This window comes from Aedes albopictus, chromosome 3 (assembly GCF_035046485.1).
Source record: "Aedes albopictus strain Foshan chromosome 3, AalbF5, whole genome shotgun sequence".
Lineage (NCBI taxonomy): Eukaryota > Metazoa > Arthropoda > Insecta > Diptera > Culicidae > Aedes > Aedes albopictus.
In genome coordinates this window covers 351,915,509-351,929,987 of record NC_085138.1, presented here as the reverse complement: position 1 = coordinate 351,929,987, position 14,479 = coordinate 351,915,509, and the positions used below count along the sequence as shown (strand labels likewise).

At 39.7% G+C, this 14,479-nt stretch overlaps 1 protein-coding gene across 6 annotated transcripts in view; it reads right to left on the bottom strand.

The window, feature by feature from the left end:
• The window catches only part of LOC109432689 (cholinephosphotransferase 1), a 130,059-nt gene that overhangs the window by 41,099 nt on the left and 74,481 nt on the right, over positions 1-14,479 (bottom strand). For 2 of the 6 annotated variants that reach the window (XM_062855272.1, XM_062855268.1), the window contains exon 3: positions 8,725-8,859. The exons of 2 other annotated variants lie outside the window; for them this stretch is intronic. In XM_062855272.1, the coding sequence (XP_062711256.1) occupies positions 8,725-8,859 (135 nt within the window). Of the gene's footprint in view, positions 1-8,016; positions 8,152-8,724; positions 8,860-14,479 lie in introns of all 6 variants that reach the window. 2 more of the 6 variants (XM_062855269.1, XM_062855270.1) reach the window with 1 other exon arrangement.

Here is a 14,479-nt window from a genome sequence, read left to right as displayed (position 1 = left end):
TGTAACTTCTCATAGAGTGTATTAAAAATTCTCAAATTTTGACTGTTCGTTAACCTATTATATGTGCATAATTGGTACATTTTTGGGCTCGATTGGTTAATCTTACGCGAAGCTAGAACCGTTCTCGTGAAACACTATTTTTTAAACAATCAATTTTTGAAATGTCATATCTCTGAAACCAGTGCACCGAATCGAATGAAAATTTGAACGATTATCAACAATATATTGATACTTGATGCGACATTATAAAATGTTATATTTTCTCACGACGAATAAAGTTATAACGGTTTGACATTTTCACCCATATAGAGAAAAATAAGTCAAATGTACAATACCATACAAAAAATATTAAATGTGTTCTTCGTTCAATCCAAATAGACTCTAATATATCTAAATAGAAATATCTTGAGAGCAGAAGTAGAAAATCTTTGGATATCAAAACTAAAGTTTAATGACATTGATGTAAAAAATTTACATATTTTCGAGAAAGACCCAAAAAGTTTCTAATAACTTTTTTAAATGTTTAAAAAGTACCAATATTTTAATAACTTGTGAAGCATTAATATATTGTTGATGAACGTTCAAATTTTCATTCGAATCAGTTCACTGGTTTCTGAGATATGACAGTTCAAAAATAAGCTGTCTGAAAAATAGTGTTTTACGAAAACGGTTATAGCTTCGCGAAAGATTAACCAATCGAGCTCAAATTTGTACCAATGATGCACATATAATAGGTTAACAAACAGTCAAAATTTGAGAATGTTTGATGCACTCTATGAAAAGTTACAGCATGTTGAACTCTTTTGTGAGAGAAAAAAAGTTGCCTATCCCAAACATTTTGGCCACCCCCTGAAGGTACACAAGCTACAGGAATGAACGGACAAGACTAAGTGTAACAATTTCTTATTCTCTCTCATCGTTGTCTTGGAATAACTGTGAATATACGTTATTTTTTTCATTATTTAACGTATTTTCGCTATAAAAACGTAGCATACCTTTAATTCATTTGTTTTTATGAGGTTACAAGTTGCCATAAAAATCAATGTTATGACAATATTATGACAAAACATATTTTTGCCGACTGCTTCGGGGGGCATATTGCCAATTATTGCAAGGCTAAAATCTTGCCAACTGTTCAACACCTCATAAGAAAAGCATGGAGTGTGCAACAATTGGCGAGTTTTTAGCCTTGCAACAGTTAGCTATTAACCCTGTTTATTTAAAAAGTCTGCAAAACCTGCTATGCTATGGGATTCTGATAGATCTGAAGATGTCTTTACTGCCATCGTCTCGCAAAATTCCGAAGTTCGATACTCATAATAGACATTTGGCCATACTTGCGGATCTGCCTTAAAGGATATATGGTCATATCTGGGCGGATACTTGACGGAATCTTTTGTCGGCATTGTACGACAAAATGATTCGAGTTCACGCAAAAAAAAAACAAAAACAAAAATTGGCTCCAGGAAAAACGGTACGCTGTGTAAAAAAAAACATAATTGACATACCTCCAGAAAATCCGAAACATCTCCGACGACCATAGGTTTACCTGAAATCTCAGGAAATATCCAATAGATTTTCGGGATAATAACATAAGGCTGAATTACAAAAGGCTGAATGCACAAAAAGCTGGACACGAAAGGCTGAAACTATAGAATCGTAACATAAGACTGAAATCACAAAAGGCTGTATCGTATGAAATGAGTTATAAGTTTGAGATTGATCAATAGAATAATGGTATGTATACCAAAATTGCAAATCCTCTTCTTCTTGGCGTAACACATCAACTAGAACAATGTCCGCTTCTCAGATTAGTGTTCTATGACCACTTCCACAGTTATTAACTGAGAGTTTCCTTTGCCAATGACCATTTTGCATTCTATGTGGCGGGCAAAAAGACACTGTATGGTCAACAAAGCCAAGAAAATTTTCATCACCTAAAGTTCCTGGAATGGAACCGGTCACCCTCAGCATGGACTTTCTCAATTCCCACGCACTTACCGCTTTGGCTACATGAGTCGCACAATTCCACAAAATGTGACTGGTGTTATTTCAATCGGTAATTGCTCCTTCTTTAAACATGGACTTTTCTTCCGAGTTATGCTGTTGCAGTGATTGTTGGCATTATAGTTGCCAATAATATCATCAGAGATTTTCTCTTCTTTTGAATGTAGGCTATTCTTTTGAGAAATATTGCCATAACCATGTGGCGTTGAATTATCAGTTCAGCCTTTTGTTCTTCCAGCTCTTTGTGTTTCAACCTTTTGTACTAAACCCACATTTTCACATCTGGTGATTCTTGAAGCATTAACATCGGTTGATTTCCCACAAAGATATAGCAAGTTTCTGCAATAATTAGCCTGTCGCGATCATTTTGTCTGTACCCTATTGCCCTGTTAATCTTGAGTAACTCTTGCTGAGATCGGACCACTATTGACACCTAAAAACACGGTGCTCCATTTACCGTTATTATAAAATAAAATATACCATCAAAACCTGAAACGCCATTCTCTTTATTTATCTACCCTACACCTCTGAACAAATTTTTAAAATCATCGTTGGGCGAATTTTTGAGTTACGCCCTTTAAAGGGCCTAACCTCTAAAAAATCGAGTTTTCTATAGAATAACACCACATTTCATAACAGAGTCATGAATTAAAGGCATCATTAACAGAAATTATCATGAACAACATTGAAATTTGGTAGTATGCATCCTTATGAATATCCGTGGAGTGCATTTTGTATCACAATTTGTCATTACGTCAATATACGGTAGAAGTTCTTAGGGCATATAGAAAGCAAACATTACATTGGTGTAACAAATTCAATTAAAAGTATATTGTATTGTGATTCCATATGTCAATAGATATTCAAGGCGATAGTATTTACATGCATATCAGCACCAACATTTCAAAAGGACGTAACTGATCTTTAACACAATATATTTTCCCATAGCTGTAGATCGAATCTCATCTTCCCCAGGACACCAACAACCACTATCGGAAAGAATTGCATTTCCTCCGTCCAGTAGTGGTTGTCAAACATGGGCAACCACAAATTAAACAAAAAGAAATATGACTGTGTGCCAAACGGCTTAAGTTAAAAGTATAGAAAACCCAAACATTGAAAGGCCAATAGACAAAAAGTCGAATCAGGCTTGAATCACATAAAATGCTGCATGAACATTTTTGTTAATATGTAGGTAAGACCTTTTGTCCCTACTAATTTTATTTTTTTCGACCTACTATACATTACAAGAAAAATTATCGCGCAAATTTATGCAAAAATGTAAATAGATATGCGCGGTTACATTTAATCGTTTCGGTGTCTTCTGCGCGGTCAGTCATTACCTATTTTCCGCATTTATTGTAGAAGACACGAACACGATATGATGTACTGGCGACGATCTATTAACGATTTTGAACATTTTTGTGTGATAATCTACGGCGAAATGCGCAATATTGTATTCGATTTTATTTTTTGGTTTTCTATGTTTTGTCTTCTCAGCCTCGGCATTTCAAGAGCGCGTAACTGCTTTCCAAAACAACACCTTTTTTTCAAAACTGTGGCGTGGCACTTCTAGACAAAAAGAATGCTCCTCTTTCGATGGCTTACATTAGAGGGGTGACATGCAATCTACATCCATAGAAGAAGGAGCCGTATTATCAACCAGTTACGCCCTTCTGAAATGCTGAAGCTGAAAAGATAAATCGTACAAATCTGGAGCAACATTTGAAAAGGGCATACAAGCGTTGGTAAACAATGACTTCACACGTCGCTCCTGAGCCCCCATGAACTTATTCACACAAACTAAGACAGTTTTCAGATAGAGCAAACATCGATCTTTCGGATAACGGTGTTTATTTGCGTGGGCGGGCTGTTGTTAGGCCCTCGAAGCGATTTCGAAAAAAGGCACAAAACCTGTTGGGCCCTTTTCAAATGTTGCTCCAGGAATGAAATTAAAAATGAAAGACAATAGAATAGAAAAGTTGAATTAGTAGGGACAAAAGGTCTTACCTACATATTTTAAAGGAAGAAAGAATTTTCACCCAGAATATAATGTTTGATTATTTGTTGCCTGTTCCAACTTTTTGTCTTTTGGCCTTTCGATATTTTGAATATCTATTCTTATAAATTAAGATATGTGGCACACAGACATATTTCTTTTTATCTAATTTGTGGTTGCTCAAATATTTTTGACAAACTTTGACTATTGTTTTCAAGGCAGATTTGCTGTATAGAGAGTGTACGCTCTTAATATATCGGTGCTAACATTTCAAAATGGCGAAACTGCTTGCCGAAACCAAACCTTTATCTCTCCGATGCAATGTACAACCACTACTGGACGGAGGAAATGCAATTCTTTCCGATAGTGGTTGTTGGTGTCCTGGGAAAGATGAGATCCGATCTGCTATGGGAGAAGATATTGTGTTGAAGATCAGTTACGTCCTTTTGAAATGTTGGTGCTGAGCATGTAAATACTATCGCCCTGACGGAGAGTTATATGAATATCTATTGACATATGGAATCACAATACAATATACTTTTGATTGAATTTGTTACACCAATGTAATGTTTGCTTTCTATAGGCCCTAAGAATTTCTACCGTATATTGACGAAATGACAAATTTTGATACAAAATGCACTCCACCGATATTCATTTGGATGCATACTACCAAATTTCAATGTTATTCATGATAATTTCTGTTATTGATGCCTTTAATTCATGATTCTGTTATGAAATGTGGTGTTATTCTATAGAAAACTCGATTTTTTAAAGGTTAGGCCCTTTAAAAGGGCGTAACTCAAAAATTCGCCCAACGATGATTTTAAAAATTTGTCCAGAGGTGTAGGATAGATAAATAAAAAGAATGGCGTTTCAGATTTTGATGGTATATTTTATTTTATAATAACGGTAAATGGAGCACCGTGAAAAATGCTGATAGTCCTCGTTACAAAAGTATAGAAAATGGTTTTGGTTGCTTAGATTGATGGGACCATTGATATAAAAATGTAAAGCTTTCGATCGGTGCAACAATTTTGAAAATCGGTGGTGAAAAAAAAGTTTTTCTTCAAAAAAAAGTTTTTTTTTCTAAAAATTTAAGATGGCGGTCGAATTAAATATGGCCAACACAACTTTCCAATTTTTCGTTTCGTGGGGGGCTTTAAAGAAACTTTCAAGTCACAATGATTTAAATGAGCCAACAATTGATCAGAATCGAAGGGTCCACAGAAATTGTTTTGGTTCTTTTGGTTGACGGGGGTCCACCAATTTGAGCAACCAATTGCGATTTCTTTAGTTTTTGGCAAGGACTTTCAGGAAAATCACCACCTCAAACATTTTTAAAGACAAGATGTAAAGCAGGCCGGTATAAGCGAGAGTTATTTCTTTTGTAAGAGTACAACAGCCACAGCATATGAATATCCCGCGATTCCGAAAGTTATTAAAATTGAATCTCAGTTTCTTATCAGTCGAAATTATAAACATAACACATGGTCAGAAGCTACATTAAAAAAATATGATATGAAAAATTTTCGACTAAAATGTTATTACGCCTTCCTGCTACGTTTTAATTCGGGAGCAAAATCTCTACCGAATCTGTCGGAATTACTTTCTCGTACAGCTTCATATCTACGCTGATACCTCGCTTTCAAGCGTCAACTTTTACTTACCGGTCAGGCTAAGGCCGGGGTGGCCTCTGCTGTACATAGTAGCCGCCTCCATTCCACTCGGTCCATGGCTGTTTGCCTCCAGTTCCGCACTCTGCGTAGGGTCCGCAGATCGTCCTCCACTTGGTCGATCCACCTAGCTCGCTGCGCTCCACGTCTTCTTGTACCGGTCGGATGACTCTCGAGAACCATTTTAGTCGGGTTGCTATCCGACATCCTGATGACGTGACCCGCCCACCGTAGCCTCCCGATTTTCGCGGTATGGACGATGGTTGGTTCTCTCAGCAGCTGATGCAGCTCGTGGTTCATTCGCCGTCTCCAAGTCCCGTCTTCCATCTGCACTCCGCCGTAGATGGTACGCAACACCTTCCGTTCGAAAACTCCAAGGGCGCGTTGGTCCTCTGCACGTAGGGTCCATGTTTCGTGCCCATAGAGGACGACCGGTCTAATCAGCGTTTTGTAGATGGTTAACTTCGTGTTACGGCGAACTTTATTCGATCGTAGAGTTCTGCGGAGTCCAAAGTAAGAACGATTTCCTGCCACAATGCGCCTCTGAATTTCTCTGCTGGTGTCGTTGTCGGCGGTCACCAGTGAGCCCAAGTACACGAATTCTTCAACCGCCTCGATTTCATCACCGTCGATATGAATTCGGGGTGGCGGGCGCGGTGATTCCTCCCTGGAGCCCTTTGCCATCAAGTACTTTGTTTTCGACACATTAATGACTAATCCGATTCGCCTGGCTTCACTCTTTAGTTGGATGTACGTTTCCGCCATCGTCTCAAATTTACGAGCAATAATATCAATATCATCGGCGAAACCAAGCAGCTGAACGGACTTCGTGAAAATCGTCCCACTCGTGTTTATCCCCGCTCTTCTTATTACACCCTCCAAAGCAATGTTGAACAGCAAGCACGAAAGACCATCACCTTGCCGTAACCCTCTGCGAGATTCGAAGGGACTCGAGAGTGTCCCTGATACTCGAACTACGCACATCACTCGATCCATCGTCGCCTTGATCAACCGTATCAGTTTATCCGGGAATCCGTATTCGTGCATAATCTGCCATAGCTGTTCTCGATCGATTGTATCATACGCCGATTTGAAATCGATGAACAAGTGATGTGTGGGCACGTTGTATTCGCGGCATTTCTGCAACACCTGGCGGATGGCGAACATCTGGTCCGTTGTAGCGCGTTCACCCATAAATCCAGCCTGATATTGCCCCACGAACTCTCTTGCAATCGGTGATAGACGGCGGCATAAAATTTGAGAGAGTATCTTGTAGGCAGCGCTCAGTAGTGTGATCGCGCGGTAGTTCCCGCAATCCAACTTGACGCCCTTTCAAGCGTCAAGTTCATATCAATTTAGCATCTCGCTGACTGTCTGATATTGCCGCGACTGCAAAACCAGCTAGATATGGTAAGCGTGTGAGGGGTCTGTGATAAAATGCGTCATCAAGTCAGAATGTTCATTCTGCGTGACTTCAACTGTTCAATAGCTGTTCATAACTAATAGAACAGTGCTGAAAATGTCATTTCAACATATCTCCATTCCCTACAGCTCTTTTCAGAAGCTGAACCTGAAAATATGGTATATGAAAAACTTGTGCGGATTGGCCAGTTCTACAAGAAAGTCACAGAAAAAATGCTCTCACTTCAATATTGAAGGCCAATGTCATCGACTATCTTCGAAAAATGCCAATTGATATTCATGATGAATATCAATTGGCACTCTTCGATGGTAGCCGATGACATTTACTTTTAATATTGGAGATAGAGCGGTTTTCCCGTGATAAAAAAGAAATTTGAGATACTCAATTTGATGTCAAATTGTTGAAGTGATGAATATTGCTTATTTTCCATTTCAGTCCATACTGCTGACAAGTAATGCACTTCCAAACTCGAACAGGTAAACATAGGGTACATCGTTTTACACCAGCGACACATTTTATACCGATTCCCCTATCGTCGTTTGTTCAAACGAATATAATTGAATCACACAGACTGAGCGTCAATTAAATTTATTTAAAGGGAAAAAAATAAACCATTATTTTCCTAGATCAAACAATACAGTATAGCGTGAGAAATTCATCGGAATTTCATTACGTTTAGTGTTACAAAATAGACATAGTGATGTTCGTGATGATGTGGTTAGAGCGATATGATCTTACGTATTAAAGTTACTACCTAGACAAACACACCAACACACACAACGCAGTAACTTGTTAGCACCGCGCACTCTGATTACCAGCTAAACACAAACAAAACAAAAACTAACACAATAGAAACAAACATACACACACACGCACGAGCAAATAACACACAGACACGCACACACAATCCTTACGGCAACGGTTGATCCATTCTTGCCGACGCCGCCCGTGAAGATCACGGACGCATTTTCATACGCTAGGAGCCCAAACACAAACACGGCAAAGTAAAGTGGCACTATCTTAATGTCGACGCCACCCAGCATCGGAAGCTGTATTGGTTGGTAGATGTTGTTTGTAGTGGTTGTTGGAAGTTGTGTTTTGCGTTAGGTTTGCGGTGATGACGACAGTAGTTTTTTTTGTAGTAATAGCAGTGGTTGTGGCAGTAATATAGGCAGCATGGGTAGTATTGGTAGTTGTTGTTACAGATGAAACCATGTTAGGAGAGGTTGAAAATATAGAGGAACTTATTAAAACCAAAGAATATGGTCGATCGACTTCGTTATTTCATAAGCCCGGATCTGTGAATTAGCTGTCTCATGTCAATAATTAATCCCAAAACATGACGATTATTAAAATTGGTAGTGGCGCTATCTATTGTTTGCTAGCGATACTAGCGGTAGCAGTTATGGATAAGCAGTTATTGCGCGGGTTACAAGTGTGTGTTGCTTTGCGACCCATTTTGTGACCAGAATTAGTTACTTCCTCAACGTACCTAAGTGTTAAACATTGATCCCCGATAAGTGGCGGAGCGGATAAAAAAATAATTTGGCCAAAAAATGTTAGGAACACAGGTAAACCAATTAAAAAAAAAAATACAATAATCAGTTGGGTTTGATCCTTACAGCAACCGTTGAGCCATTTTTACCAACGCCCCCTTCGTGGAAGGTTCGGCAGAAGGTGATGAACACCTGCAGATAGCCGAGCGAGAAGATCGTACAGACCGTGTACAAGTTCCACGTGCCACCAATGACTGGAATCTGGACCGCGTACGTATGTGGGGATTATGATGAGGTCGCGTCAGTAGCACCCACCGTCATCGGTCAGTCACACGGACGGATTTTAGCAGTGATTAGCAGTGGTTATACGGACACACATACACGCACACACATATGTGAATATATATGGTTATGGAGGGGAACCATACGACCGTCGCGGAAATAGAGAAAAGAATATGCATTGAGTTAATTTCCACGAACTGAGTTGTGCACCTAAAAGTATAAAAATCCCCAAAATTCTGTTTTTGGACGCAACGTAATTGACGGCATCGTGCTTTTCACTCTTCTCATCTTATGACATATTTATAGGTTATTTGACTACAAAAGTTCATTATTTTGAAATAGATGAAACGACGACAAATGCACGGTAAGTAGAGCATTATACTTTGGATTTAAGTTTATACTCAAAAATTGAATGGGATTTTCAAAATACGTTTATTATAAAAGATGTTTAGGAGTTTCACAAAATGGCCGTAAGACTTGTGGGGCCAGATCTATATCAGGATTTTCTTGAATATTTTCGATAATCATATCCTGAACAATATACACTATTCATGCATGTCATCGTCTACTATGTGATAGTCTAGTTTAAGATTAGTTTGCAATATTTTGAGTTTGAAGTGTTTTGTATCACTTAAAATATTCATTCTTATTAGCACACAACGAGAACATGCTACACATTTCTTAAGGGGTTCATGCCTTACTTATAAAAAAATACGCGCATAACATGTACATTGTACACATGCAAATTCTTTCAACAACAGGTTCTTCGAAAGCTTTTTGGAGCACAGCTCATGTAAGTCCACACGCTCAGTTTAAGGTGAAGATATGACGAAGCCATACCCTGAATTTTCAAGAGCACAAATCTGAAGAATTGGTGGAGACCAATCGATCACACATACCATCATTTGGTTCATTAGATTTGCATTTTTAAAAAATCGGGGCGTGGCTTCATTATATCTTTACCTTAAAATCTCTTAAAACTACAAACACATGACGTCCTCTTCTTTCTTTATTTCACGTATTCTGTTCAACAGATTGACTCCGTTACAGGGGTCCTTCGTCGGCGAATACCAAGCTGGTTTTCGTGGGCCGATCAACGTGGGGCCTGTGCTTAACTGCTGAACGAAATACATGGTTTTCTAACGAAACTGATTAGGCTAATTCGTGCAACGTTTGATGGATCGAAATCAAGTGTGCGAGTTGCGAATGAGAATTCGACGTCATTCGTAACCTTGGATGGATTGAGGCAGGGTTATGCGCTGCCGAACTTGTTGTTTAACATTGCTCTTGAAAGATCCATTAGGAGAGCCGGCGTGCAAAGATGGTAGACAGCGTGGGTTCAACGGTGGTGTTGGTAGCAAAGGTGATGTAGCTTCAATGAATCCATTTTACAATATTTGATTCTTAAATCTACTAGTTCGAATCCTCTCTGGAGCCACCATTAAAGATCTCGTCACTCGGCAAGCCACTTCATCCGTGTCTATCGGATAAATGCGATTCTAAAACCCAATGGTGTTAGATAGGCACCATGCAAGAGGAGCGCAGAAATAAAATCGTGCACAGTCATCTTGAGAATCCAACGTGGTCCGCTTCCCAGCTGGCTAAAGTGTTGAATTTTTCAAGAAACACCGTGTGGCGTGTGCTAAAAAGGTACAAGGAAACATTGACGACGACTCGGAAGCCGCAGAGTAAACGCCGGAGTGGAACTACTAATCGTCAGATTCATGGAAAAGTCGTGAGGTCCATCAAAGGCAATCCGGGTATGTCAGACCGCGATTTGAGTAAAAAAGTATGGTGTCACCCGAAGTACTGTGCAGAGAATTCGCTATCGCGCAGGCCTACATGCATACCGAGCAAGTAGGCAAAATTCCGTGGATCGAAACCGAGCTCGGAAACTGTATGACAGCCTACTGACGAAGCCTGTTGGGTGCATCCTGATGGATGATGAAACCTATGTAAAGGCCGACTTCCGACAGCTTCCGGGACCAAAATTTTACAAGGCGAAGGCTCGAGGAGGTGTCCCTGGAAGGTTCAAGTTCGTCCGCAAATACATGATTTGGCAGGGAATTTGCAGCTGTGGTCTGAAGACAAAGGTTTTCATCACCGAGAGAACGATGAACTCGGAGGTTTACAAAACCAAATGCCTCCAGAAGCGAATTCTGCCCTTCATCCAGTCTCATGATGGTCCAGTGGTATTTTGGCCGGATCTTGCGAGTTGCCACTACAGCCAGGAAGTACTAAAATGCTACAACGACAACGATGTCCAGTGTATTCCGAAAACAATCAACCCGCCCAATTGTCCTCAGTTCAGGCCCATTGAAAACTATTGGGCAATTATGAAGCGGAAACTGAAGACAAAAAGTGCAGTCATCAAAACGGCTGCTCAGATGAAAATTTGGTGGGATAAAATCGCCAAAACAGTAGACGATACTGTTGTGCGCCGCCTAATGGGTCGTATTAAGGGAAAAGTTCGAAAATTCCTTCGAAACCATGACGAATAATTTGTTTAGCATTTTTTTCGTAAAATATAATGAATTATATGCATTTGAATTAAAACCGCATTCAAATCCGTTGATTTTTTTCCGGAATAGACCAGAATGAAGTTGTTACATTACTGGGTGGCCATGCTCTATATCTGGGGAACGCAATGTCGTATGAAGCTGAAATTTTGACTGATTACTTATCATAGTTGGCTTCATAAAATGTTAAAATTTCATACAACATTCCTCTCTCTAGATATATGTATGGGAAGCTTAGGAACCCGACTCCGGGTAATCGAGCCCGACTTGTATTTGTATATGGTTTCGCATTATGCGATTCACACAGTGTATTCAGCGTATCCTTGCCTTCGGTGTTTCCCAATGGATACCCATCTGGTTTTATTGCTGTTGTTCTTTTTTGTGCTGTGTTTGTAAAGAGTATAATCTTGCCTATTTTGGGTAGTGGCTACGGTTAGGATAGCTCAGATCAATCTTCAGCATAAAAGAACAGCAACGATCAATCTTTGCAGACTTATGCAAAATGGTACAGCCCAAGTTGCTTTAAATAGTCCAAGAACCGTGCTTTTGCAAGGGGAATTGCTATCTAGGAAACTTTGTGAACCCGGTGTTTGCTACTTTCAGTAAAAATGAAATGACAAACTCGCGTGTCATGCCTCGAGCATGTGTGCTTGTCAACCACGTGATCGTTGCTACACTCGTCTCTGAATTAACCACCACACATGTATCTGTTGAAAACCTGAACATTAAATGCGTCTATTGTTCGATTTATTTATCGCATGATAAACCAACCCCTAAGGATGCTTTCAAACAAGTCATCGCATACTGTGCTTCAAAAGGCCTTCCGCTAATTGTTGGCAGTGATGCTAATGCTCACCATATCATCTGTGGCAGCTCAGACATTAACTTGAGAGGCTCCAGTTTGATAGAATACTTAAGTAGGACAAATCTTGGATTACTTAACATAAACACCTATTTTTTTTTTCGCCGAATCTCGGCATTTTTTCTTCTTTTTTACCAAGATTGGCACCGCCGAGCTCTCAGCAAACTGTTGTTTGTTTGCTGAGATCCAGGAAATGTTTTGCCGAAATTCAGCTAACAAACGTATTTTTTTACCGAGATTTAGTATAAATACTTTCTGAGCCACGGCGGTGCCGGCGTTTGGCGAGCTCATTTTAGTGTGTAGGAAACCGCCCAACCTTCATGGTATCTACTAGAGAGGAAGTGTTCGGCATAACATTTCACTGTAGCAGAATTAGTCACGAAATGACCAGTTGGCATGTGTCAGATAAAGAATCTTTATGTGATCATCGCCTACATACATCTTTTTTGAACATGTGAATGTTGCTGCTAAAATTCATGGATACTCACCATCCATTGACACTCCTAGTGATTTAGATGGTGCCGTCGATACTACAACGACCTTCATCATGGGAGCTTTTGAAGAAGCATATCTTCTGTGGTCTGTGAAGACCACAAGCGTAATCCTTTGGTGGATTTTTGATCTGGCGAAGTCCAGGAAACAATGTAGAAAGAGTTGGAAAAGACGACGTTCGGCTGAATCGGAGACTTTAATGTCGGCTGGAAAGGTCTTCAAGAAAGCTCTCCCATCTGCTGAACGATCCGACTGGAAAAACATTTGTACAAATGGTTCCAGTTTGAGTGAAGTCAGTCGGTTGAACAAAATCCTTGCAAAATCTAAGGATTTCTGATTGAACGAACTCCGTTTGCCAAATGACAATGACTTCTGATGAGGAAGTTCTGGAATGTTTATTCAGTACACATTGCCCTGGATGTGTGGATATTACATCTTCGGATTAACCTGATGTCTTTGCTAGTGGCTATGATTTTCTGGCTTCGGCACGGAGTATTGTAACTATATAATCGATTGAGTGAGCACTAAATAGCTTTGCTCCTTTCAAATCTCCTGGATTAGATGGGATGTATTCTATTTTGCTTCAGAAAGGATTTGATTATTTCAAACATGTTTTGAGAAAACTACTTGTTTGCAGTTTCGCTACAGGGTATATTCCCTAATCTTGGCGGGATATTACTGTAAAGTTTATTCCGAAAGTGGGATGTACGTCGTATGAAGAAGCAAAAAGTTCCAGGCCTAACGGTTTGATCATCACGTTCGTGATGTTCATTTGGCTAACATGCCTCTTCATGTGAACCAATATGCCTAGCAATGTGATAAGTCAACAGTGACTTACACCAAGTTGTTTACGATATCGAGAAGACATTCGCTCAAACGCAATCCTGCTTGGATGTTTTCTTAGAAATCGAGTGTGCCTTTCGATGCCATATTGGAAGCCGCACGGTGTCATGGTATATCAGTAAGGATTTCCATTTGGATTCATCAAATGCTTATAAAACGACATCTCTTCTCGACATTGCGTCAAGCAACGATTTGGAAATTGAGTGTTTGTGGATGCCCCCAAGGGGGAGTCTTGTCACCCCTTTTGTGGAACATCGTAGCAGATACTCCATTGAGGCAATTTTTCTACTTATGGTTTTGCCGATGACTATGACTAACATTGTTAGTTGGTTTGTGCATTAGTACACTTTTCGACCTGATTCAAAGTGCTTTTCAGGTATGTGTCGCCAATATGGCCTTGCGGTAAGTCCGAGCAAAACATCTAGGGTAAAAACACTAGACTTCGCCCCCCCCCCTAAAATTCTGCTCTAATCTTCGCCACTTCATATTATAAAAATGGAATTTGTACGGAGGGAGCGAAGACTAGAGTAGTGGCGAAGTCTAGTGCTTTTACCCTATTGTTCTTCTCACGGAAAGGCTAAACCGCAATGACGTTCGATATTTGCGTCTCTTTGATTTTGAAATCGATGTGAATGATCAGGTAAAGTACGTTGAAGAATCTATGACAAAAGGTCGAAAGACATCAGGTCGAAGGACAAAAGGTCGAATGGACAAAAGGTCGAAAGGACAAAAGGTCGAAAGGACAAAAGGTCGAATGAACAAAAGGTCGAATGGGACAGTATCTAACTTATCTTATTGATCAACTGTTAAACCATGCAAGTCATGCGTCAGGTTGTTTGATCCTACCAGATATTGAGTTTGACTAAGGTGTTCACGTGATTCA